General features: G+C 39.4%; 1 protein-coding gene across 1 annotated transcript; it reads right to left on the bottom strand.

The window, feature by feature from the left end:
- Positions 1–20,927: 20,927 nt before the first annotated feature.
- Positions 20,928–22,106, bottom strand: LOC138868923 (uncharacterized). The gene is made up of 3 exons (XM_070146505.1): positions 21,784–22,106; positions 21,100–21,162; positions 20,928–20,985 (listed from the first exon to the last, which is right to left on the bottom strand). The coding sequence occupies exons 1-3, from the start codon at positions 22,104–22,106 to the stop codon at positions 20,928–20,930; spliced, it is 444 nt and encodes a 147-aa protein (XP_070002606.1).
- Positions 22,107–24,177: the final 2,071 nt, after the last annotated feature.

Genomic DNA, 24,177 nt, shown 5'->3' with positions numbered 1-24,177 from the left:
TAGGACACGGCTTATATTCTCGCACTATGCGTTTAAATATCGCAACATCTTTTCCTTATAATCCGCACTAACTTGCTACCTTTTTGTTTTTACTTTTGTTTTATTCCCCTCCCTAAAGGTTAGTTCGTGCACTCTGGCAACGTCATCATACTCCACAAGATCCAAGGGCCCTCCACCCACTCCTCCTCCTAGTCCCGTCAGAAACAGGAACAAGGAAAAAATGGAAGATTTGAGCAACATCAGAAAGGAAAACTCGGTTGAACGGGTAGAAATCATTTAGGGTACTCATGTCTCCAAAGAAGGTGCATCCCAACTCGAGCAGAAACTGCTAAAATTTCAGGAGGAACTTGATCAAGTCCGGAATTTGGCAAGCTTGTCGTTTCCCTCACCACCCCAGATGTCAACTTTCCTAACACTCAAAACTCCCACACCTCCACAAAACATCCCAAAACCACAAAACCATCCCGCTCCCCATCACCACTGTAACACTTTCCACACTTCCAACAACACCCCGCTACTCATCCCTGAACCACTGAACTCCGCAAATGATCATTTCCACACTCACCATAACACCCCCATCTATGTGAAAACCATACTACACTCTATTCCACCCGTCTCAAGCACACCTGAGTCCTATAACAAAGACTCCCTTATCAGGAACCTAGCCGCAGAACTCAAGAAGTTGACCAGCCGAGTTCAGGGTGTTGAAGGAAGTAAGGGAATAGAGGGATTGAACTACGAAGACCTCTGCATACAACCAAATGTCAAACTGCCCGAGGGGTAAAAACCTCATAAGTTCGAAATGTTTGATAGTACAGGGGATCCCAGAGTCCATTTAAGGACATACTGCGACAAGCTGGTCGGAGTAGGGAAGGACGAAAAGATTCGCATGAAGCTTTTTATGAGAAGTCTGAAAGGAGATGCTCTGTCTTGGTACATTAGCCAAGACCCGAAGAAGTGGTCGAATTGGGTAAGTATGGCGTCCGATTTCATGGACAGGTTCAGGTTCAACACGGAGAATGCGCCAGATGTATTCTACATCCAGAACCTAAAGAAGAAACCCATAGAAACTTTTCGCGAGTATGCCACTCGTTGGAGATCAGAGGTTGCTAAGGTCAGACCGGCTTTAGAAGAACAAATGAACAGGTTTTTTGTCCGAGCTCAAGACACACAGTACTACGAAAGGTTGATGCTAATTGAAAGCCAGAAATTTTTTGACATCATCAAGCTGGGGGAGAGAATCGAGGAAGGTATCAAAAGTGGCATGGTCATAAACCTTGAAGCTTTTCAGGATACCAACAAGGCTCTACAGTCTGGTGGCACGTCCAAAAAAAGGGACGTAAGTGTCGTGATGGTTGCACAGAGAATAAAATCCTTAATCAAATACCGAACCTACCCAATACCTCCACTCACATATCAACCTACCCCAAATTACCAAGCATCCTCGCCCTCTTACCAAGCTCCACCACCTACTTACCAATCACCTCCATCACCCACACATCAACCTACTTCACCCAGATACTCATAACCCACACACGTCTACCAAGCCTACAACACCCAACAAGCCCACTATCAATCACCTCCCCCTAGACAAAACTTTCCTATACCCCGACCAAATTTCGACCGCAGACCTCCCAATGGGTCGACCCAAACAAAACTTGTGCATACCATTCCGGCATGAAAGGGCATACCATTGATGAGTGCCGATCTCTAAAGGATAAGATACAAGATTTGATCGACAACAAGATCATCGTGGAAAAAAAGCCTGCCCCGAACGTCTGCAGCAACCCTCTACCAGACCAAAAGGGTGGAGGCATTCACATGATTGAGACAAAGGATAATTGTGACCCCAAAGGATCGATCCGATTAATCATAGAGGGTGACAAGCCAAAGAAATCAACAGTCACCCTTAACCCGATTGTGGTCCAGATTCAGCCTTCTGGGGACACCGAGGTGAATATGTCTGTACCACTTGAGTTTGAATCACCACCCCCTGCAAAGATGCCAACACCAATTGAGGTCGAGTTTGGGTCCCCAAAGGCACCTGTACCATTTGAGGTTGTTGTATTACCTTCCAAAGCAAGGGTGCCCATTCCGGTAGCAATGACAGCCATAACACTGTTCCACACAAAAGCCATACCATGGGATTACACAGTTGAGGCAAGAAGGAAAGGGAAAACCAAATTCGGAGAAGCAGTTGCGGCACAGGGTATGACAAGGACCGACAGGGTTTATACTCTAGAACACTTGGCTGAGTCGAGTAAGCAGGCATCTGGACAGCCATCCATTACTGAAGCTGGGCCCGACGACCTCTGGAGGAAGATACAGGCCAAAGAGTATTCAGTCATTGATCAGTTGAACAAAATGCCAGCCCATATCTCTATCTTAGCTCTACTACAAAGCTCTGACGCACATAAGAATGCCTTATTGAAGGTGCTGAGTGAGACATATGTACCAAGCAACATCACCAGAGGAGAATTGGTAAATATGGTGGGACAGGTATTGGAGAGTCACAAAATCACTTTCCATAAAGATGAGTTTCCACCAGAAGGGCTGAGCCACAACAAGGCGTTGCACATCACCGTGCAATGCGAGGATTATTTTATCACTAGGGTCTTGATCGATGGAGGGTCCAGCCTTAACATTTGTCCGCTGGTAACACTCAGAACATTAGGGAAAGGGCTGCATAAGATCAAAGACGGGGCCATTAACGTCAAAGCCTTCGACGGTTCCCAAAGGTCCACTATTGGGGAAATCATCCTGTGTTTATAGATGGGGCCTACTTGGTTTGATGTCAACTTTCAAGTAATAGACGTGCCGGCATCTTACAACTTGCTCTTGGGACGACCATGGATTCATGTCGCTGGAGCTGTAGCATCAACCCTACATCAGGCAGTGAAATTGGAGTGGAATCACCAAGAGGTGATCATCCACGGTGACGGTAGCAATCCCATATACAGTCGCTAGACCATCCCAGCGATCAGAGGAATAAGGAAGATAGGAGGAGAAACCTATCACCATATCGAGCGAGTCAACACCATTGACAAGGATAAATGGTTGGACAACAAAATCAAAAGCATATTGAACTGGTGCGGATATGAGCCAGGTAAGGGACTTGGCAAGAATCTACAAGGGATCACTAAGCCTGTCAAGCTGAAGAAACATGGTACCACCTTCGGTCTGGGATACGAGTACACCTGGAAAGAGTTTAATGAATGGTCGCCGCCATGGCGCGGGCCTTATTATCCACTAGAGCACCCGATATCTCACTTGGAGCAGATTTTCTAGCCAGCTGATGTTATATATGGGTTAAAAGAAGAGGAAGCACTGGCAGCGATGAGGGATTTGTTTTTGGAAGAGGATGACATGGATTGTTGTGTCATTTTCGAGGAGGAGGGGAAGGAAGGCCCTTCCATACAAGCCGTGAGCCGAGGAGCGCACCTCAACAATTGGTCCATCAGAACCACCAGAGCCCGGAAAGCCTCGGGGTAGCAAGGTTGAACAAGCATCATGCACTATTTTTCATTTTTACTAGTTGACTTTCCTTTTGCCTTTTAATTTTGCAATAAGATCTTCAATGTTCAAAACAGTTATGGAATTTTTCAAAGCATTTCGATTTTTCTTATGAATCTTACTCTTATTACTTTCTCTCATTTACTTTATTTACAGTATTACTATTACTTATATTGATGAACCAACGACTGTGACATGTAACGAGGCAACGCGACAAACGGACTTAGAGGAAGATGATATACCAGAATGAGTTTGCCGATGCATTGGCTACCCTGTCCTCTATGATACAACATCCAGATAAGAACTTCATTGATCCTATTCCGGTGAAGATTCATGATCAGCCAGCCTACTGTGCTCATGTCGAGGAAGAAGCGTACGGAAAACCTTGGTTTCATGATATCAAGGAATACCTGGCAAAAGGAGAATACCTAGAGCTTGCCAATACCACTCAGAAGCGCACACTTCGGAGGTTATCTAACAATTTCTTCCACAGCGGAGGAATCATGTATAGGAGGACTCCTGATTTGGGATTATTAAGGTGTGTCGACGCAAGGGAAGCATCCAGGCTACTAGAGGAAATCTATGCTGGGACCTGCGGTCCACATATGAACGGTTTTGTCTTAGCCAGGAAGATACTCCGAGCTGGTTATTTTTGGATGACTATGGAAATGGACTGCGTATAGTATGTCTGAAAGTGCCATCGCTGTCAGATACATGCAGACATGATAAAGGTGCCCCTAAACGAGCTTAATATAACAAGCTCGTCGTGGTCGTTCGCCGCTTGGGGAATGGATGTCATCGGACCTATCGAGCCCACCGCATCAAACGGGCATAAGTTCATTCTAGTAGCAATTGATTATTTCACCAAATGGGTTGAAGCAGCATCATACAAAGCAGTGACTAAGAAAGTTGTGGCAGACTTTGTCCGTGACCGCATCATTTGTCGATTCGGGATCCCAGAATCAATCATTACTGATAATGGTCCCAATCTTAATAGTGACTTGATGAAGGCCATGTGTGAAACCTTCAAGATCAAACACAAGAATTCTACAACTTACAGACCTCAGATGAACGGAGCCGTAGAAGCTTCCAACAAGAATAGCAAGAAGATACTAAGGAAAATGATAGAGAAGCATAAGTAGTGGCACGAAAAGCTCTCATTTGCTTTAGTGGGATACCGCACCACAGTCCGCACATCAACTGGGGCAACTCCCTACATGTTGGTATATGGTACAGAAGCAGTCATACCCGCTGAGGTAGAAATTCCTTCCTTACGGAGCATACAGGAAGCAGAGCTCGACGACACAGAATGGGTGAAAAGTTGTTATGAGCAACTAGCTATTATAGATAGAAAGAGAATGAATGTAGTTTGCCACGGTCAGCTCTATCAGAACAGAATGTCCAGATCCTTTAACAAAAGAGTCAAGCCGAGACAATTCGCACTGAGGCAGCTCGTGTTAAAGAAAAATTTTCCGCATCAAGAGGAAGCCAAACGGAAATTGATAATAGGCGAAATCTAGGTGATTTAGCTAGTGTTTATGCTTCCGCTTGATTATATTCCAATGACATATTATGGTGAATTGATGAAAAATAGGCTCTAATTGTGATATCTATACATTGCAGGGTGAGGAGCCTATATGTTGCTTTCAAGAGGATATTGGAATGATTTATGAGCAAGAACAACCCCTCGGAGTCGAGTGCGCGCAAGAACAAGACAGAAAAAATGGACGAAATCGAGCTTCACAGACGCGCGAAGAAACACGTGAATTAGCGTAGTAGCTCGCGCGAAAGAAGAACTGAGGCAGAATCACGCGCGAAGTCGCACAGTAGCTCGAGCATGTCCGGTCCGGGAAAACATTGCTTAAGGGTAAAATTAGAAATCTGGAGGGAAACCCACTTAACCTATATAAAGTCAAGCTAGCACAAGGTTAAATTGTGAAGTTTTTCAGAGTTGAGTGGAGGAGATAGAGAGGCAAGAGGCAAGGAGGAGTTTTGATCATCAAGTTCTTCTTTTCTTCTTTTGTTTTTGCTGTTTGTGAGGAAATTGAACTTGTTTATGATGAACCCTAGTATGAGCAAGCTAAGACCCATTGTTCTAGGGTTGTGGGTAAAACATGAAAGTTGTTGTTTGAAGTTTAATTTGACAAAATTGGTTTATCATAATGGGTTATTTATTTAATTCTGTTCTTAATTATTCTGCTGAGTAGCTAACAGTGAAATATTATCTACGAATCTTTAGTTGAACTCGAAAGTGGGAACTTTAGATTGCATATAGAATTGAATAGAGCAAGTTCTTGAACCCGGACCTTGGGGAACGGATTTGCAATTGGGATAGACATATACCCAATTGCCTTGTTTGGTTGAAATACAGGAATTGTAAATGCGTTCTTGTTAATCTTAATTCCATAGACATATAGGCATTGAGTTGACTTGAATAGGCTAGTAAGAACTCGACAGATTCTTACGAGTAATATCAACCCTGTCAATCAATAACCCAGATAAATTGATTAGTCATTTTGAGCCAAGAACACAACACGATTGTAACTACGCCCGTGACCTTGGAATATCTTCTCATATTGTTTGTTACTTGTGATTGCTATCTGTTTGGTTACTTGCTTTAGTTAGATTAATTCTTTATAGTTAAGTAGTAAAACAATTACATCTCTCTTTTGTGAACAATCTCTTGGGTAGATAAAGAAATTGGGTTTGAATCAGTCAACAGTTGATCATAAGTCTTCGTGGGAACGATACTCTACTCACTACTCTATTACTTGACGATCACGTGCACTTGCATGAGTGTTTTTGGTCGCAACAAGTTTTTGGCACCATTGCCGGGGATCGAACCTGGGTCACCCGCGTGATCAAAAACTTGTTGCGACCAAAAACACTCACCAAGTGCACGTGATCGTCAAGTAATAGAGTACTGAGTAGAGTATCATTCCCACGAAGACTTATGGTCAACTGTTGACAGATTCAAACCCAATTTCTGTATCTACCCAAGAGATTGTTCACAAAAGATAGATGTAATTGTTTTACTACTTAACTATAAAGAATTAATCTAACTAAAGCAAGTAACCAAACAGATAGCAATCACAAGTAACAAACAATAGGAGAAGATATTCCAGGGTCACGGGCGTAGTTACAATCGTGCTGTGTTCTTGGCTCAAAATGACTAATCAATTTATCTGGGTTATTGATTGACAGGGTTGATATTACTCATAAGAATCTGTCGAGTTCTTACTCGCCTATTCAAGTCAACTCAATACCTATATGTCTATGGAATTAAGATTAACAAGAATGCATTAACAATTCCTGTATTTCAATCAAATAAGGCAATTGGGTATATGTCTATCCCAATTGCAAATCCGTTCCCCGAGGCCCGAGTTCAAGAACTTGCTCTATTCAATTCTATATGCAATCTAAAGTTCCCACTTTCGAGTTCAACTAAAGATTCATAGATAATATTTCAATGTTAGCTACTCAGCAGAATAATTAAGAACAGAATTAAATAAATAACCCAATATGATAAACCAATTTTGTCAAATTAAACTTCAAACAACAACATTCATATTTTACCCACGACCCTAGAACAATGGGTCTTAGCTGCTCATACTAGGGTTCATCATAAACAAGTTCAATTTCCTCACAAACAACAAAAACAAAAGAAGAACTTGATGATCAAAACTCCTCCTTACCTCTTGCCTCTCTATCTCCTCCACTCAACTCTGAAAAACTTCACAATTTAACCTTGGGCGAGCTTGACTTTATATAGGTTAAGTGGGTTTCCCTCCAGATTTCCAATTTTACCCCTAAGCAACGTTTTCCCGGACCGGACACGCGCGAGCTACTGCGCGACTTCGCACGTTTCTTCGCGCATGATTCTGCCTCAGTTCTTCTTTCGTGCGAGCTACTGCGCTAATTCGCGCGTTTCTTCACGCGTCTCTGAAGCTTGATTTTGTCCATTTTTCCTGTCTTGTTCTTGCGCGCACTCGACTCCGAAGGGTTGTTCTTGCTCATAAATCATTCCAATATCCTCTTGAAAGCAGCATATAGGCTCCTCACCCTGCAATGTATAGATATCACAATTAGAGCCTATTTTTCATCAATTCACCATAATATGTCATTGGAATATAATCAAGCGGAAGCATAAACACTAGCTAAATCACCTAGATTTCGCCTATTATCAACACCCTACACTTAATTAATTGCTAGTCCTCGAGCAATCAACTATACTCTCTAGAGAATCCTTCACTCAACCATTTCCCTTAACGCATTACACCTAGACAATGTACATGTATTACGCCTAGCAGTGAACAATCCTAGCCTCAAAGTCGACTCTCAAGTGCCATGCAATATTCACACTTCCTCAAAGTACTCTATATAGAAGTCAAGACTTGCTTTTCCGTCACGAATCATATGCCCTCACAATTACATCAACAAAAACTGAGTTCAATCCACCACATTCAATTCATATACTCACATATATCGAGGAAATCACTCACTCTCACAAAAGAGGTCACATGCATGCAATTGGTACCATAAGCTTGCCATTAATGTAAATATCTACTAATGTAGGCTAGCTCGATCCAAAATCAATTAGGACTTTTTCATGGTAGTTGTGAGGGCTAAGGGACGGGTAGGATGTATTTAGGAATAGTGACTCAACCCCTAAGCACTTTAACACATCACATGAGCAATTTTCAGCGCACATTCTTCAACCCACTTCTCATTCACACACAATATCATCTCACAAATACTCTCTTCTTCTTTAAGCACTTTATTAATTTATTCCCACTAGCTAGAGCAAGACACAATGTAATCATCTCTCCCCTTTGTTTTTTGTTTTTTTTTGTTTTGATAAGTCAATTCTTCTTGTCACTCAATTTCTGCTAGTGGTGTATTCGTTTACAACATAAGTGCACCTTTCATCCTTTTATTGGTTCCATTCAAAAGCCACCCCACACTTATTTCCTTCTTACTTCTTTTAGCGCTCCTCTCACAATCAAAGTGCTTTAAGAGGTAAAAGGATCAAAACAATGTCAATTAAGAACAAAAGGGTATAGGCTTGTAATGCGGGTGCCAAACAAAAGTCCAAAGGCTCAAAAGGGTTAACTAGGGACAAATTTTATTTGTGATAAGCAATTAGGCTCAAAAAGGTCAAAGAAAGCCTAACATCATTTTTCAAACCGAGCATCACCTCAAATTTCGCTTTAACTCACATACCGGGCAAGTTCTAGATGCAAGTACAATACATGGACTACACAAATACTCACCACACATAGCATATGACTCATTCAGATCAGCTCATCAAGACGCTCCATTACGAGCATTCAATTTAGTACAAACATACAAATTAAGGCACTTTCAGTGAGATTCAACAATTAGGACTAAGCGTTACACTCTAGGGTCTATTGTGTTCAGGTGTGTCAACGCTATGGGCATCTTTTTCAATTTTATAGCTCGTAGCCCATTACCTATGCCCGGTTCAAGCTAAACCCTTGGAAAAGAATCGCGGCTTAAAGAAAAACCAAAGGGGAATTGCTACACTACCTAAGAAGAAAAAAAAATCTTTTTGTTGTTTTCTCTAGACTCACTTCCCTCAAGAAAATTCGTCTAAAAGATTCGTCATCAGGAAGAGCCATTTATCTGAATTAATAAAACTACTCCTGCTTAACAAAAGCTGTCAAGTCAACATGAGACAAACAAGACAACCCGGCAATTTGTACAACTATATACAACATACAATAAAGGAATCCCCCACCCCACACTTAAAAAGAAGACATGTCCCCATGGCTTAAAATTTAAAAGAGCAGTGAGGTAAAGAGACTTCCCTGGGACTTCACTCTTGATAGGACACGGTTTCGGGGTTCACATTGCACGCACGCCCCAAAGCTCGCAGCCAACCCATGAACTTCTTTTCCGACTTGACTTGTCGGTCAGCTATCGCATCCATACGAGTGCTCAAATCATGCATGGAAGTGCGTAGACCAGCCACCTCTTGTTCCAATGTGGTGTGCCGGGATACTCTGGCACTTCTTGAAGAGGATGATGCGCGTGGCAGTGCTGCAGCTGATATGCTGGGCGCTTGGGCCTGTGCTTCGCTTTCCACATCCATTTGCTCTTCCTCCTCCGATGCATCAAAACCACTTTCATCCTCTCTACCTGCCGCTGCTGCTGAGGCTACCCCCGTGGCATTCGTGCCAGGTCGGATCTTGTGGCTTTTACTTACCAGCCCGTCCGCATGAATGTTTTTAGGCACCTGAACATTCCTGCAAAGCCTAGTCACCAAAGATGGGAAAAAGAAACCATACTGGCGTTGGGGGCATCGGATAAACATCTCATCGTGGATCACTTTGGCCATGTTGAAGGGAAGACCCTTGATGAAACACCAAATCAATGCAGCCCGGGGTCCATTCACCTCCGTACTATTTGTGGAGGGAATAAGGCGACTGTTGATCACATACAGCCAGCTCTTCACCTCTTGAGTTAAGACGGAGGAATGTAACTTCTCTCCATGTTCTAGCCACTCTACCATTTTTCCTGGTGCGCAAATTTCATCAAAGAAGCGCTCCCACTTGGCATCGGTTGGATTTCGCCCATATTCATAAAAGTCAGTGTTCTCAGGCAGAGGGTTGGGCAGTTGATAAGTTGTGTGTATTGCCTCAATGGAGGCATCCACCGCCTTACGGTGCACTGTGACCACATGGTTGACATGCTCGGGTAGATTGGCATAGAATTTGTGTACCACCATTACATTAGCCTCCCCTGGCTCGTCAATGAAGGCTTGCAAACCCCGCTCCATCAACTCATTGAACATGTGGGGGCATCGTTCCTTGACCTTTTTGATGTTGATGCCCCTCTCCGGAATTGCCTTCTTGGTAGCCTTCTCTGTAAAACGGGTCTGAGCCTCAATGGAGACAAATTTGTTGTTGTCATAGGAGCGTGCTAGAGCTGCCCTTTGGCGGCTTGATGGTGGACCCATGGCTTGGCACTTTTTCGATGGTGCCATAATACCTGCAAAACGTGGACATATTAGCTCAACCCAACAAAAGTAGTGTGGCTTGCTGCGGTTACTCAGGCTTCACACACAAAATTGGTCACATCTAAATAATCATGCTCATTGAGGCCTTTCCACAAACACCTTGTGGGCATTAGGCTCTCATAGCTTTTTTCTAAGGGTCTTGCAACAAAGGCTTCCCACAAAAGCTCATCCATAACTCAAATCAAGGAATACCCACCCCACACTTACAACAAACTAACCCCACAATATATTTCACCAAGTTTGAACACTAAAGCACAAAATACATCTACATTAATGGCATAAAATACAACATGAAACTAAAATCTGAAAATAGAAAGAGAAAAAGAAAGAAAACTAAAACTAGGGCTCATACCTTGTTAGAATTCGTGAGGTAGGGTGATGCTGCTAATGATTTTAGGGAAGAAGCTCGTGAGTTAGGAGATGAGTGCTGGAAGTTAGGAGAGTTCGGGGGTTTTGTTGGTGATTGGGAGAGATGATTGGGTTTTGGGGGTTTTGGGTTTGGTTTAATAAAAGGGGAAGGGGTAGTTGTGTATAAACCAATAGCCCATTTAAACTACAAAAATAGAAGAAACAAAAAGAAAAACTAAAAAAAAGGGGGGGAGAGATGATTATATTGTGTCTTGATCTAGCTAGTGGGAATGAATTAATAAAGTGCTCAAAGAAGAAGGGAGTATTTGTGAGATGATATTGTGTGTGAATGAGAAGTGGGTTGAAGAATGTGCGCTGAAAATTGCTCATGTGATATGTTAAAGTGCTTAGGGGTTGAGTCACTATTCCTAAATACATCATACCCGTCCCTTAGCCCACACTACAACCATGAAAAAGTCCTAATTGATTTTGGATCGAGCTAGCCTATATTAGAAGAGATTTACATTAAGGACAAGCTTATGGTACCAATTGCATGCATGTGACCTCTTTTGTGAGAGTGAGTGATTTCCTCGATATATGTGAGTATATGAATTGAATGTGGTGGATTGAACTCAGTTTTTGTTGATATAATTGTGAGGGCATATGATTCGTGACGGAAAAGCAAGTCTTGACTTCTATATAGAGTACTTTGAGGAAGTGTGAATATTGCATGGCACTTGAGAGTCGACTTTAAGGCTAGGATTGTTCACTGCTAGGCGTAATACATGTACATTGTCTAGGTGTAATGCGTTAAGGGAAATGGTTGAGTGAAAGATTCTCTAGAGAGTATAGTTGATTGCTCGAGGACTAGCAATGAATTAAGTGTGGGGTGTTGATAATAGGCGAAATCTAGGTGATTTAGCTAGTGTTTATGCTTCCGCTTGATTATATTCCAATGACATATTATGGTGAATTGATGAAAAATAGGCTCTAATTGTGATATCTATACATTGCAGGGTGAGGAGCCTATATGCTGCTTTCAAGAGGATATTGGAATGATTTATGAGCAAGAACAACCCCTCGGAGTCGAGTGCGCGCAAGAACAAGACGGAAAAAATGGATCGAGCTTCAGAGACACGCGAAGAAACGCGCGAATTAGCGCAGTAGCTTGCGCCAAAGAGGAACTGAGGCAGAATCACGCGCGAAGAAATGCGCGAAGTCGCGCAGTAGCTCGCGCGTGTCCGGTCCGGGAAAACGTTGCTTAGGGGTAAAATTGGAAATCTGGAGGGAAACCCATTTAACCTATATAAAGTCAAACTCGCCCAAGGTTAAATTGTGAAGTTTTTCAAAGTTGAGTGGAGGAGATAGAGAGGCAAGAGGCAAGGAGGAGTTTTGATCATCAAGTTCTTCTTTTCTTCTTTTGTTTTTGCTGTTTGTGAGGAAATTGAACTTGTTTATGATGAACCCTAGTATGAGCAGCTAAGACCCATTGTTCTAGGGTCGTGGGTAAAACATGAATGTTGTTGTTTGAAGTTTAATTTGACAAAATTGGTTTATCATATTAGGTTATTTATTTAATTCTGTTCTTAATTATTCTGCTGAATAACTAACAGTAAAATATTATCTACGAATCTTTAGTTGAACTCGAAAGTGGAAACTTTAGATTGCATATAGAATTGAATAGAGCAAGTTCTTGAACCCGGGCCTCGGGGAACGGATTTGCAATTGGGATAGACATATACCCAATTGCCTTGTTTGGCTAAAATATAGGAATTGTAAATGTGTTCTTGTTAATCTTAATTCCATAGACACATAGGCATTGAGTTGACTTGAATAGGCGAGTAAGAACTCGACAGATTCTTATGAGTAATATCAACCCTGTCAATCAATAACCCAGATAAATTGATTAATCATTTTGAGCCAAGAACACAACACGATTGTAACTACGCCCGTGACCCTGGAATATCTTCTCCTATTGTTTGTTACTTGCGATTGCTATCTGTTTGGTTACTTGATTTAGTTAGATTAATTCTTTATAGTTAAGTAGTAAAACCATTACATCTCTCTTTTGTGAACAATCTCTTGGGTAGATAAAGAAATTGGGTTTGAATCAGTCAATAGTTGATCATAAGTCTTCGTGGGAATGATACTCTACTCACTACTCTACTACTTGACGATCACGTGCACTTGCGTGAGTGTTTTTGGTTGCAACAGAAATTCTCTCCCAACTGGCAGGGTTCGTACATGGTTCACCGGGTTATGACAGGAGGAGCCCTTATACTTGCAAAAATGGATGGAGAAGTTTGGCCAAAGCCGATCAATTCAGACGCAGTCAAGCGATACTATGTGTAACTTTTATGCTTTATTTTATGATGTAATTTGAACTACGCCTGACCTGATTCCCGTTTAAGAGGGGATACGTAGGCAGCTCTATGGGTTCGGTCACAATTCAATAAAATTTCCATTTCCCCCACTATTGGAAACTGGGGCAGAATTTTGAGGAGGACCCTCAAAATTCCGAAGTCGATTCCAGCCATTTATTATTAATAGCCGTCAGGAGCAGCAGCCCGGTAAACTGGGGCAAAATTTTGAGGTGGACCCTCAAAACAAGCAAAGTTGTAATGTTTTGAACCATGTCGCAGTCGTCGGTTCATCTAAAGAAAATTATTCTTAATTATGCACTTATATTATGCTTTTACTAAATTATGCATGTCTGTTACCAAAATTGCTTTGTTTAGCAACGTTGCCCCAATGATACACACAGTATCACCGAAACAGAGCTGAGCAGGTCAAGAAAAGTCAGCGGGGATACGAACTAACCTTTCCCCTTTACAAAAATCACAATTTTTCTTTGGATGCAGGCACCTGAGTTGGAAAATCATCGAATATACTATACACTCATACTGATCAGGAATACAACTTTCAGAACCGTCACCTACTCACAGTTGCTATACGCACACAATATCCCCATCAGCCACAATATCTAAATCAGATATCAGCTAAGAAAACTCTACTGCCACCTGCCTTTTATTTCTTGCATAAGGCTACCATTCTGCCTTCCGAGACTAAGCACTGTCTCCATCTGCATTATTTGCATTGCATAGGCTACCATTCTGCCTTCCGAGACTAATCTCTGTCTCCATCTACATTCTTTGCATCGCATAAGGCTACCATTCTGCCTTCTAAGACTAAGCACTGTCTCCATCTGCATTCTTTGCATTGCATAAGGCTACCATTCTGCCTTCCGAGGTTAAGCTCTACCTCCATCTGCATTTCGCCTGCATTGCATGAGGCTACCATTCTACCTTCTGAGGTTAAGCTCTACCTCCATCTGCATTTCGCCGCATTGCATAAGGCTACCATTCTGCCTTCCGAGACTAAGCTCTGTCTCCATCTGCATTCTTCACATTGCATAAGGCTACCATTCTGCCTTCAGAGGTTAAGCTCTACCTCCATCTGCATTTTGCTGCATCGCATAAGGCTACCATTCTGCCTTTCGAGACTAAGCCCTGTCTCCACCTGCATGGCTGAAATATCACCACTTTATTTATGTCTCGCATGGCTGAAAGATCGCCACCTTCATCTACATCTTGCACAACTGAAATATCGCCATTTTTATTTTTTCTTGCAGGGCTGAAATATCGCCACTTTCTATTTACATCTTGCATCGGCTGAAATACCGCCACCGCATTTACATTTTTTGCATTGGCTGAAAGATCGCCTCCTTTTGCATCTCATGGGCTGAAAGATCGCCAAATTATCCGAAGGCATCATTTTTCGGAGGCACCATTTTCATAGTCCGAGAACGCCATGCAATGGCCTGAGGACCCCATTTTATCTTTTGCATATCATTATTCAAAGGCATCATAGCTCGGAGGCATCATCTTCATAGCCCGAGAGCATCATTTCATGGCCTGCGAATCCTTTATTATACGCTTCATGGCCCAGGACGTTATGGTCTGAGGACGTCATTTTAACCGTCCAAAGACATCATTCATGGTCCAATGGGAACTTGCATCACGTTTAAATCTTGCACCATATACATTTGTCTTGTTCATTCGCAGGTAAACCAGCTATCAACGACCGTCTCAGCAGGAGTGATCCCGCTCTAGTTCCCGTAGCCCGAATTAGACCTTAACTATCCTTCCTGACCTGAATACCGTGTTTGTTCTTGTAAAACCTCCGCCAGCATATTTTGCCGATGGATCCTGAACTACATATGGCCTGATTCTGTAAGACTCGGGATATGTAGGCAGCTCAGGAACCAAAGCACGGTCAAATTCTTCAAACCATCTCGTTCGGTCAAATTTGACCATCATATCTTTACTTGACAACTCTTTTATCCTTCCTGGGTAAAGAGGGGCAGCTGTTGATACCCAATTTTTCCTTGATCCCCTCATTTCCATCTCTCAGCCACATTTGAATACTCTCCCTCTCTCAACTCTCTCAAAGGTTCCTGAAACCTTAGCCTCTCTCACCCCCTTCAACCGCAATCTCACCGGAACTCATGGCTTCTCAGGCCATGGATGGCCTGTACTCACCCTCCTTCACCATTAAACCCTGGGTGTTCGAAGTTTCGAGGTCCGACCTTGATGATGTCCTTTCAGATCTCTACAGATCCAAGGTTCTATGGCCTCTCCAGCCTGGCTCCGGCGTATTCAAGCATCAGAATCCTATTTCTGACCTCTTCGACTCAAGATCGGACCTTCTTCCAAGCCTTTCTCATTGCTAGGGTTTCTCTGAAACCCTAAGCTATTCGAGGTTTTTCTCTGGTTGTTTTCTTATATCTATGTTATGTCTGTGCTCTACTAGAGCTCTTAAACATTTTCCCTAATTTTCTTTCAAAAATTACTTCCCTTCGATTTAGGGTCTCTGAAAAGGTTTTAAAATGTTTTCTGACTCCTCTTCTTCTTCTTTTTGTTTGAATCTATCTATGCTATGTTTTTATGATCTCTTTTCTACCTCGCATGTCCTTCTCTTGTATTCTTATGTTTGCCTTATTTTGCATGTCCTTCTATTGTGCTCCGTTCTTTCTTCTACTGGTTTCTATATCATGCTTTCACATGTTTATCTTATGTGTTCGTTTACCCCTATGTTCCTCTACTGTATTTTCTACTAAGCTTTTAGGCCTTTAGTTGCCTTCTTCTGGATTTTGTTTGAGTTCTTTGTTAAACATGTTTCCTCTACTGTTCTCTTAAGTGCTATACTATCTCGTTTCTCTTCTGAAACTTGTTTAAGTTCCAAGCTTTCTTAAAACGTGTTCTTTATGCTTCAAATCAGTTCTTCATTCTATTTGCCTTGAACCTGCTATTTTATCTGTTTGTTTTCACATGAATTCCTGAAAGAGACCTCTGAGCCTATTTCAGTTATTTGTCTTCTCTTCTCTATATCTGACTCGAGTTGAAAACCCTGGGATTTGGGGGGGTTTTGGCGAGTTTGATCTTGTGTTTTGGACTAGGGTTCTATTTGGGACCCTGGACACTCTCAAACTCATTCTGAGTCTATGTACTGGATTTGAGCCTCTTTGTTATGACTTGGAACTCTTCTATACTAGGCTTTTTCGCATGATAGTTCTTTCTTGTTCGATATGTCTGTATGGTTTATATATGAGGAATTTTGCCTTCAAAAGGTTTTGTCAACTTATGATTGATTCGGAATTCCTCTTAATAAGGTTTGATTGATTGTTACTGATTTTCCTTAGGTAAAACTCTTTCCTCATTTTTCCTGACTTGGTTCATTCGAACAAAGCCTGCAATTTTGATTTTACTGGCCGTTGAGTGATCACCTTTCCTTATTTGCACAAACCATGTACTACTGGACTTTTGCCTTAAATAACTTCTGTGTATTTACCCTTCTTGTGCTACTTTGGAAAAGATTTTGATCAAACTCTTTCCTTAATTATCTTGCCCGTTTGAAATCAGAATCCCTTAATTGAAGGGAGACCTTATGTGATTGATTTCGAAACTATTTTCTTACCTTTTCTTACTTGCTTTCTGCACTATAAAGGGCACGACCCTTCTGCACTTTTACACACTTCCAATTCAATACTCTTTAAGACCTTGAGTTCAATACTCTGATAACACTTATTGAACACTTTCAATTTTAATACTCCTACATTCTCAATTCAATACTCTACTCTCTTCTGAAATCTTCTGGCTGTGTGTTTGCAATTTGGCTTTACTACTACTCTTCTCTTCTTATTCCCCTGAAATTGGTATGTTCAAATTTAACTTTCAGCTTCATCCCTATGTGTTTGCTTTACATTTTCAACAATCTTGTCTACTTTGCTGTTTATGTTCTGTATTGAATATGTTGTCTCTTTGCATATCTTGCTGTGTGAATCCTCCAAATCCTTATTCCCTTCTATGTGTTTGAGTTAAAGTTCAAAGCATGGCAACATCCAAATTGTTGCTCATGTTTGGACTTGATCCTTTAATGGACCCTAACTCCCAAACAATGTGGCTAACAGGCTGGTTGGGGTGTGCTAGCACTTCCAATTGCTGGGTATGACCACCAGCCTGTCTTGGCTTTCCCCAAAATCCCCTCTATGCACTTGCACTCTCTCTTAGATTCTAAGTTCTTCCCCCCTCCTATGAGCCTTGCTTTGGGGCCTTGAGCTCCCTCTAAACTTGGACATTTGAGGGCTAGCCCTTCCACACTGCACTATAATCCAATTCTACAATATATTTGGGTGTAAGCACTACCCGGAGTCCACTTGAGACTCTTAGGGAACTCTGACACATCACAAATAAGAGAAAGGTTTTGGAATTTGATCTTTGGAGTTGCTTTACTTCATGCTTCAGACAGAAGTCCGAATCAGGCTCTCCTTGGTTGGGATTTTTAGTTTTCTGATGTAATTTTATTTTACTTTTCTTTATTCATTCTGGGATGTAATAATTTGTAATAACTTATGGGGTTTTAGTGAAAAGGGGAGGGTCACTCATGTATGCATAAGGGTAGATATCATGTTCATAGGTATTTACTGCTGCAATCATGTCATGTTTTCACTTTTGCATTTTTCATATAGAAATCATGTTTACAAGTCCTGCACTTCTGCGTTTTTCATATAGAAACCATGCCTACAGGTTCTGCATTTCATATAGAAATCTTGTCTATAGGTTCTACATTTCATACGTAGATACCATGTCTATAGCCTCTGCATTTCAGACATAGACACTATGTCTATAGCTTCTGCATTTCATACATAGAGACCATGTCTATAGGTTTCTGCATTTCTACCTATCACATAGAGAACATGTCTATAGAGTTTCCTGAATTCTGCATATGTATCTATCACTAGGAAAACGCATTTATAGGCTTAAATAATAAAAATCAGCGTTTTAAACACCATGCCTATAGGATTTCTGCATTTTTGTAAAGGTTAAACTCGATAACACTTAGAAAGCATGTCTATAGGAGTAACTAACTGATCTGAATCATTTACAAGTCTAAAATCAGTAGTAACGTTAATCAATGTCTACAGAACTTATGTTTTCTATAATCAACATGCCTTCTTCTTATAAAAATCAGTACACTTCTGCATTATTAGATGTCATGCCTGTAGGTTTCACTTAGCAAGCTATAAGGTAAAATTAGCTAATTGAATCAGACTCTGTTAATTCCAACCAGCAGGCAGATCTGATTTTGATTTCTTATCTGAAATGTGTAATAGACCAGTCTGCCTCCTTAACGTTTAAGTTTAATTCAGACCATAACCAGTATCTGCAAGACATGCTAAACAATCTGTCTTTAGTGAGGAGGTCCATCTGAGCTTCTTAAATTGTTATGTGTTTCCCATATCTGCCTTATGTGTTTTTGTTTGTCGCTTTAGAATTTTATCCTTTTAAACCATACAAAGCCCAAATCTCCCTTCCCTTTAGGACTAGTAGTCCCAAATGTCTCCGGGACTGATAGGATTTGGGGGGGGGGTACTAGCATGCAATAAGTAACGAAACCATTCCGCGTTTAAATACCTCAACGGGGTGGGAAAGGGTAGATATGGATATGATGACCAGTGCACTAATACCACGTGTAACCCTTCTTCTGAGGAGTGATTACCAGGTATTGCATTGATGTGATCCATATTATTTATAAACCTAGGACCCCCTTCCCTTTACTTGTTTATTTTATTACTTTCAAAATTTCAAATTCCTTTTTCTCAAATTTCAACTTCCTTGTTTCTTCAAACTTTAACTTATTTGCAATCACAATGTGACAACCCCTCATATTTGAAACCTTTAATTTCTTATTTATTGTTTGTACTTAAGTCACAATTGTAGCATGGGCGGGAACCACACTAGTGGATCTTGAGGGGTGCCTAACACCTTCCCCTCGAGATAATTTTTAGCCCTTACCCAAACTCTGATTTTTCTAAACAAATTCTTCCTAGTATCCTAATGCACTTAATCATTAGGTGGCGACTCTTCAAATCAAAAAACCCAATTCCCAGAAGGGAGCGAGTTGTCCTCCCAAATGTCATAAACCCGATTTCGCGAGAAAAAAGGGGCATGACAATATGATATCGGAAGTCACAGGTGTGGATGAGAATCCAAAATTTATACACGTATATCAAGTGAGCCTAAATAGAGATAATCATGATTCTTAATCAAAATGGTGATGAATTAACTTGTGATTGATTATTTAGCCTCTCTCTTAATAATATAGTTTGTAGTACTTTATTTAGAATATATTACTTTGAGTGTGTTTTTATTTTATTTTGTAGGCATGCAATATTTGGTGAATACTTTGGGAGAATTAGAGCAAAGGACTGATACATAGTGCTATTCAACATTCACAAAATTGTTCGAACATTGGTCCAATTTTAAATATTAATCTGTTCAAATATAAATCAAATTGGGTTACAAAATTCATCATGATTAAAGATATTGAATTCTAAATTCTAATGAGCTAAACTGTTCTTAATTTAGAGCTTCTTACATCAAGTTATGGCCATATAAGCTACATTTGTACAAATCTGGACAGAATCACATTGGTCAACTTCAAAATTAGTTGTTGACTAGCATAAGATGAATTTAGGTATAAAACTTGCCAAAATTGTAGCCTATTGTGTCTTATTTCCGGAGAATCAAGAATTGTACAATTTCAACACTCCTAAATAAAATTATAGACTTTCTACCAAGACTGTACCAATCTGCCGAGATTTCCAATACAAGAGATTCAATCATTCATAGTTGGTGGAAAACATTTAATTGAATTGTTCTTGTGAACTCATTTAAAAGGTGCAACAAGTAGTTAGGTGGTATAACTATGTTTGTAGGCCTCCATAAGATTTCTTGGATGACTTTAAGGTCTCCATTGTTGAAGATTGTATGTAGCCACCATTGAAAATCTTTTTAGTATTTGTTTTCATACTTGTAGTTTGTTAAAGAGTAGTTAAAATGGCTCTATAAATAGCCATCACTCTTTCATTGTGAGATATCATACCTTATATGAAATATATTCATCTCTTTGAGAGTTTAGGACAGTTCTCCTTAAGTTCTACCAAGGACTTGTCTTTGATTGCTTCAAGGATATTTTCTCCTTGCAAGTAATCTTCTATCTTAGGTGATAGATTAGATTACTTGATTACTGCTCTTGAGATTGTGGATTTAATATATCCATGGTTGTTTGCGTTTCTAATCTTGGGGTCTAATCTCCTTGTAAGTTTCGTAATTTTATCTTTCAATTACATACTAATTCTTATTATCCTACATCACCTTCTACTATATTTACATCATAAGCCTTTTGATCTTGGGTTCCGCATCAAAGGTAGAGGCAGAGCTCAGCCTAGAGAATGTGCAACAACACCTACTGCAAAGCCTCAGTTCGAGCAGGAGGAGGAGATCCATGTTCAGACTATGCCAGTTGGACCAGTTCAAGTCCTAGATGTCATGACCCCAAACTCCCACCTTAGGGTTTTGTAATGGCACCTAGGCTCTAAGACTATGTAAGCCTAACATACAAGAGAATATAATAAAAATAACCACTAAGAATATTAAATTAACTCATAAATCTCATGATATCATTAATACTGAATAACAATCACAAAACTCCCCAAAACCAGTGAAACTGAGTCATAAGCTCTACGAAGTACATTAGAAGTCTCAAAATACAATACTGTTTGATGTGAAAATAAACAGTAGAAAAGAAACTAATAAAAAGCGACTCAGAGGACTGCGGACGTCAAACAAATATACCTTGAAGTCTCTGGAATATCTAGTCTAATCACTGGCGTCCGACACGAGCTGAAGTACATGAATCTGCACAAAAAATATGTAAAAGCGTAGCATGAGTACACCACACTGGTACCCAGTAAATATCAAACCTAACCTCGGTAGAGTAGTGACGAAACCAAGTCAAGCACCTACTAGACAAAAACCTGAACAGAATATAACATAATAACGAAAAATAAAGAAATAAATGACAACACGGCAACACAATTGCACCTCGGAAGAAATGTGGTCTTGGTGCGAAATTACGGGCTATGGGATGGAAAAGCGAAAGAAATGTCAATCACATACTGATTATATGAGGGATCAAGAATCTATAACCGACTGGACTGTCCACGTGTATGTTTTTGCAAGCGAAATCACAAACTCAAGGCCTTTTTTTCACATCAACTAGTGCAGGACCTCGAACCTGTAGTACCATGCTATGTAGGACCTGTGGATTTGGTCTCGAAGAAACAATTAGTAGCACATTTTGTACTATCACAATTGAGTTCATTACTCAATTATGGTAATAGGATTGATGTACTCTTTTGTACTTGGTTAGACATCGATACAATTTGTATTTTGATTTTGTTATTAATAATAAAAAAAACACCACTAAGCACTAATATTAGTGGAATATTTGCTAAAAAAAGAATTAAAAAATTGCACCTCACTTGATCTAGATCACGAGCCGTCCTCTCTCTCGCCTTCGCTAACCGGAACAACTTCTTGTCCTCTCCTTTGTCCCCCAGTTTTTGGTACAGGCGACCAAATGGTGCAGTCTTAGCTTCCATGACTACTAACTTCACCACTTTCCTAGCTTTCTTATATCTTTCTCTGTTCATCCTCCTCTTATCCTCGTCTGTACTCTCCACTAACCTCCGGTATGCCGCTTCTTTTTTTACACCTTTCCTTGGACCTCGATGTTCCGCCAGTCGCCCTTGTGACCGTCCGAGTAACCCTTTGAGACCCCTAACACCTCTCTCGCTCATCCCTTATATAGTTCGTCGTCATCGTCCACATACCGCTTGCATCCCCGCTACTCCTTCAGGCCTCCATAGCCAACAACCTCCCCTCCAGCTCCTGAACTTTATCCTTCGTCACGGCACCCCACCTAATCCTCGGACGACCTCGAACCACCTTCTTCTTCCTTTTTATTATGATGCCGATGACCACCACCAAGAGCCTATGTCGAGTCGCAATTGTCTCACTCGAGATAACCTTGCAATTCTTGCACAACCCTCTATCTCAATTCCTTAGGAGGAGATAATCAATCTGAGTTTTAGCCACCATACTCTGAAAAGTAACTCAATTAATCATATAAATAATTAATTGAGTTAATATTGGTAGCATTTTATGAGTAATTGACTAATATTAATATTATTTATGAACTAACTAATATTAGTAGTATTTTTTCTTTGAAATGCCAAATTGAGTAATTTTTTCTAAAGTTAAAGGTATAAAAATTATTTTAATTTTAAAATAATAAATATTTTGAACCAATTGTTTTTATTAGACGCAACAACCAAAAATGCCAGGACTATAATCTATATATAATAAAAGAAAAGGCAAAAATAACATAGTAAGCCAAGTGGCAATATAATAAAAAGTCACTTGGCAATTTTAGGACAAAGTTAATTAGATTATGTAATAATTAGTTTCTTTTTGAATGTAAATTTTTTAAAAATTGAATTATGCATTATTTATTATTAATAATTAGTTACTCTTTTTGAATTTAAATTTAAACATAGAAGAAAAGTCTAATTGCTTATTTCATATAATGTAGAAAAAAATCTAAAAATATTGATACATTTTATATAAAATAATAAAAGAATGACGAAGTAAACAATGTAAAAATCAAAACTTTTATATTGAAAATAAAATAGAAGAAAAGTCTAATTGCTTATTCCCTATAATGTAGAAAATAATAATCAAACTATCGATATATTTTATACAAAATAATAAAAAAATATATATTTTGAATGAAGTAAGAAATCTATATTATCTATGTTATATTAAAGGAGGTATCTATATATTATATATTATATTATCTATACATAATAAAAGGAGAGGTAAAGACACCATATTAAGCCAAGTGACAGCATAATAAAAAGTCACCTAGCAATTTTACGACAAAAAAATTGTTATTCATAAGATTAAGTCAAGTGTCAAGATACTACAAAGCCACTTGATAAATTTTACAATTATTCATAAAAAAATTTTAACACCAAAAAGATTACCAAGATACAATTATAAAGTCAATAAATAATATACAAGAGTATTATTTACAAATTTAGATAAATTGAATAATGTAAATAATAGAAGGCTTATCTCTAGACTTTTGAATAAAAAAATAAAAGGCTTCTCTATTTATAATTTTAATGAATTCAAAATCATAATTTAATAAAAAATAATGGTATTTAAATTATAAGTAGCATACTAAATTTCATTAGAATATACGAAAACTAGAAATAAATATAATGTTAGGATATTTATAATTTAAATTAATTGAAAAAAATAATTTAAATAAAATCACTCAAATTGATAAATTCAGGCAGTTGAAGAATTTTGAATAGTAGACAAAAATTTGATACTATTTCGATATATTATGTGCCAAGTGTCATCAGTATAACATGTCAAGTTTAAATTTTTAGGATAAAACTACAACAAAAGTTTCAAAATTATTTTAGAATAGAAGATTGAAAATTAAAATTAAAAAATTAAACTTGCCAATTTTAAAAAATTAATACTTCCTCCCATGTTTGTTTGGTAGTTTTATTTAGGGAAAATTTCACATTAGAACAACTGGGCTTCATACTTTTTAATTTTATAGCCCATATTTCAATTCCAACTAACCTAAAAATAATAGGCTAAGATTCAACACCCAACTCAAATAGGTTCTCAAAATTACTATTTAATTTCTAAAAAAGATTCCTCAAGCTTTTAAATTAATTTTCGAATCAGTAACTGTGACTCAAATATTAATTCAACAAACCGAATTCATTTGGGTGGTGAAAATTAGATTTTTAACAAGCTTAAATATGTGGGTTTAAATTCTGAATT

This window comes from Nicotiana sylvestris, chromosome 5 (assembly GCF_000393655.2).
Source record: "Nicotiana sylvestris chromosome 5, ASM39365v2, whole genome shotgun sequence".
Taxonomy (NCBI): domain Eukaryota; kingdom Viridiplantae; phylum Streptophyta; class Magnoliopsida; order Solanales; family Solanaceae; genus Nicotiana; species Nicotiana sylvestris.
This window is presented reverse-complemented; position numbering and strand designations above follow the sequence as displayed.

What these genes read in the sequence shown, in the direction of transcription:
- LOC138868923 (XM_070146505.1), bottom strand. Translation starts at nt 22,106, where the DNA reads ATGAGCGAGAGAGGTGTTAGGGGTCTCAAAGGGTTACTCGGACGGTCA. An exon ending in CGTGATCTAGATCAAGTGAG is followed by an intron (nt 21,163 to 21,783) that starts GTGCAATTTTTT and finishes TTTTTTGTGCAG; the next exon opens with ATTCATGTACTTCAGCTCGT. An exon ending in GATATTCCAGAGACTTCAAG is followed by an intron (nt 20,986 to 21,099) that starts GTATATTTGTTT and finishes TGTACTTCGTAG; the next exon opens with AGCTTATGACTCAGTTTCAC.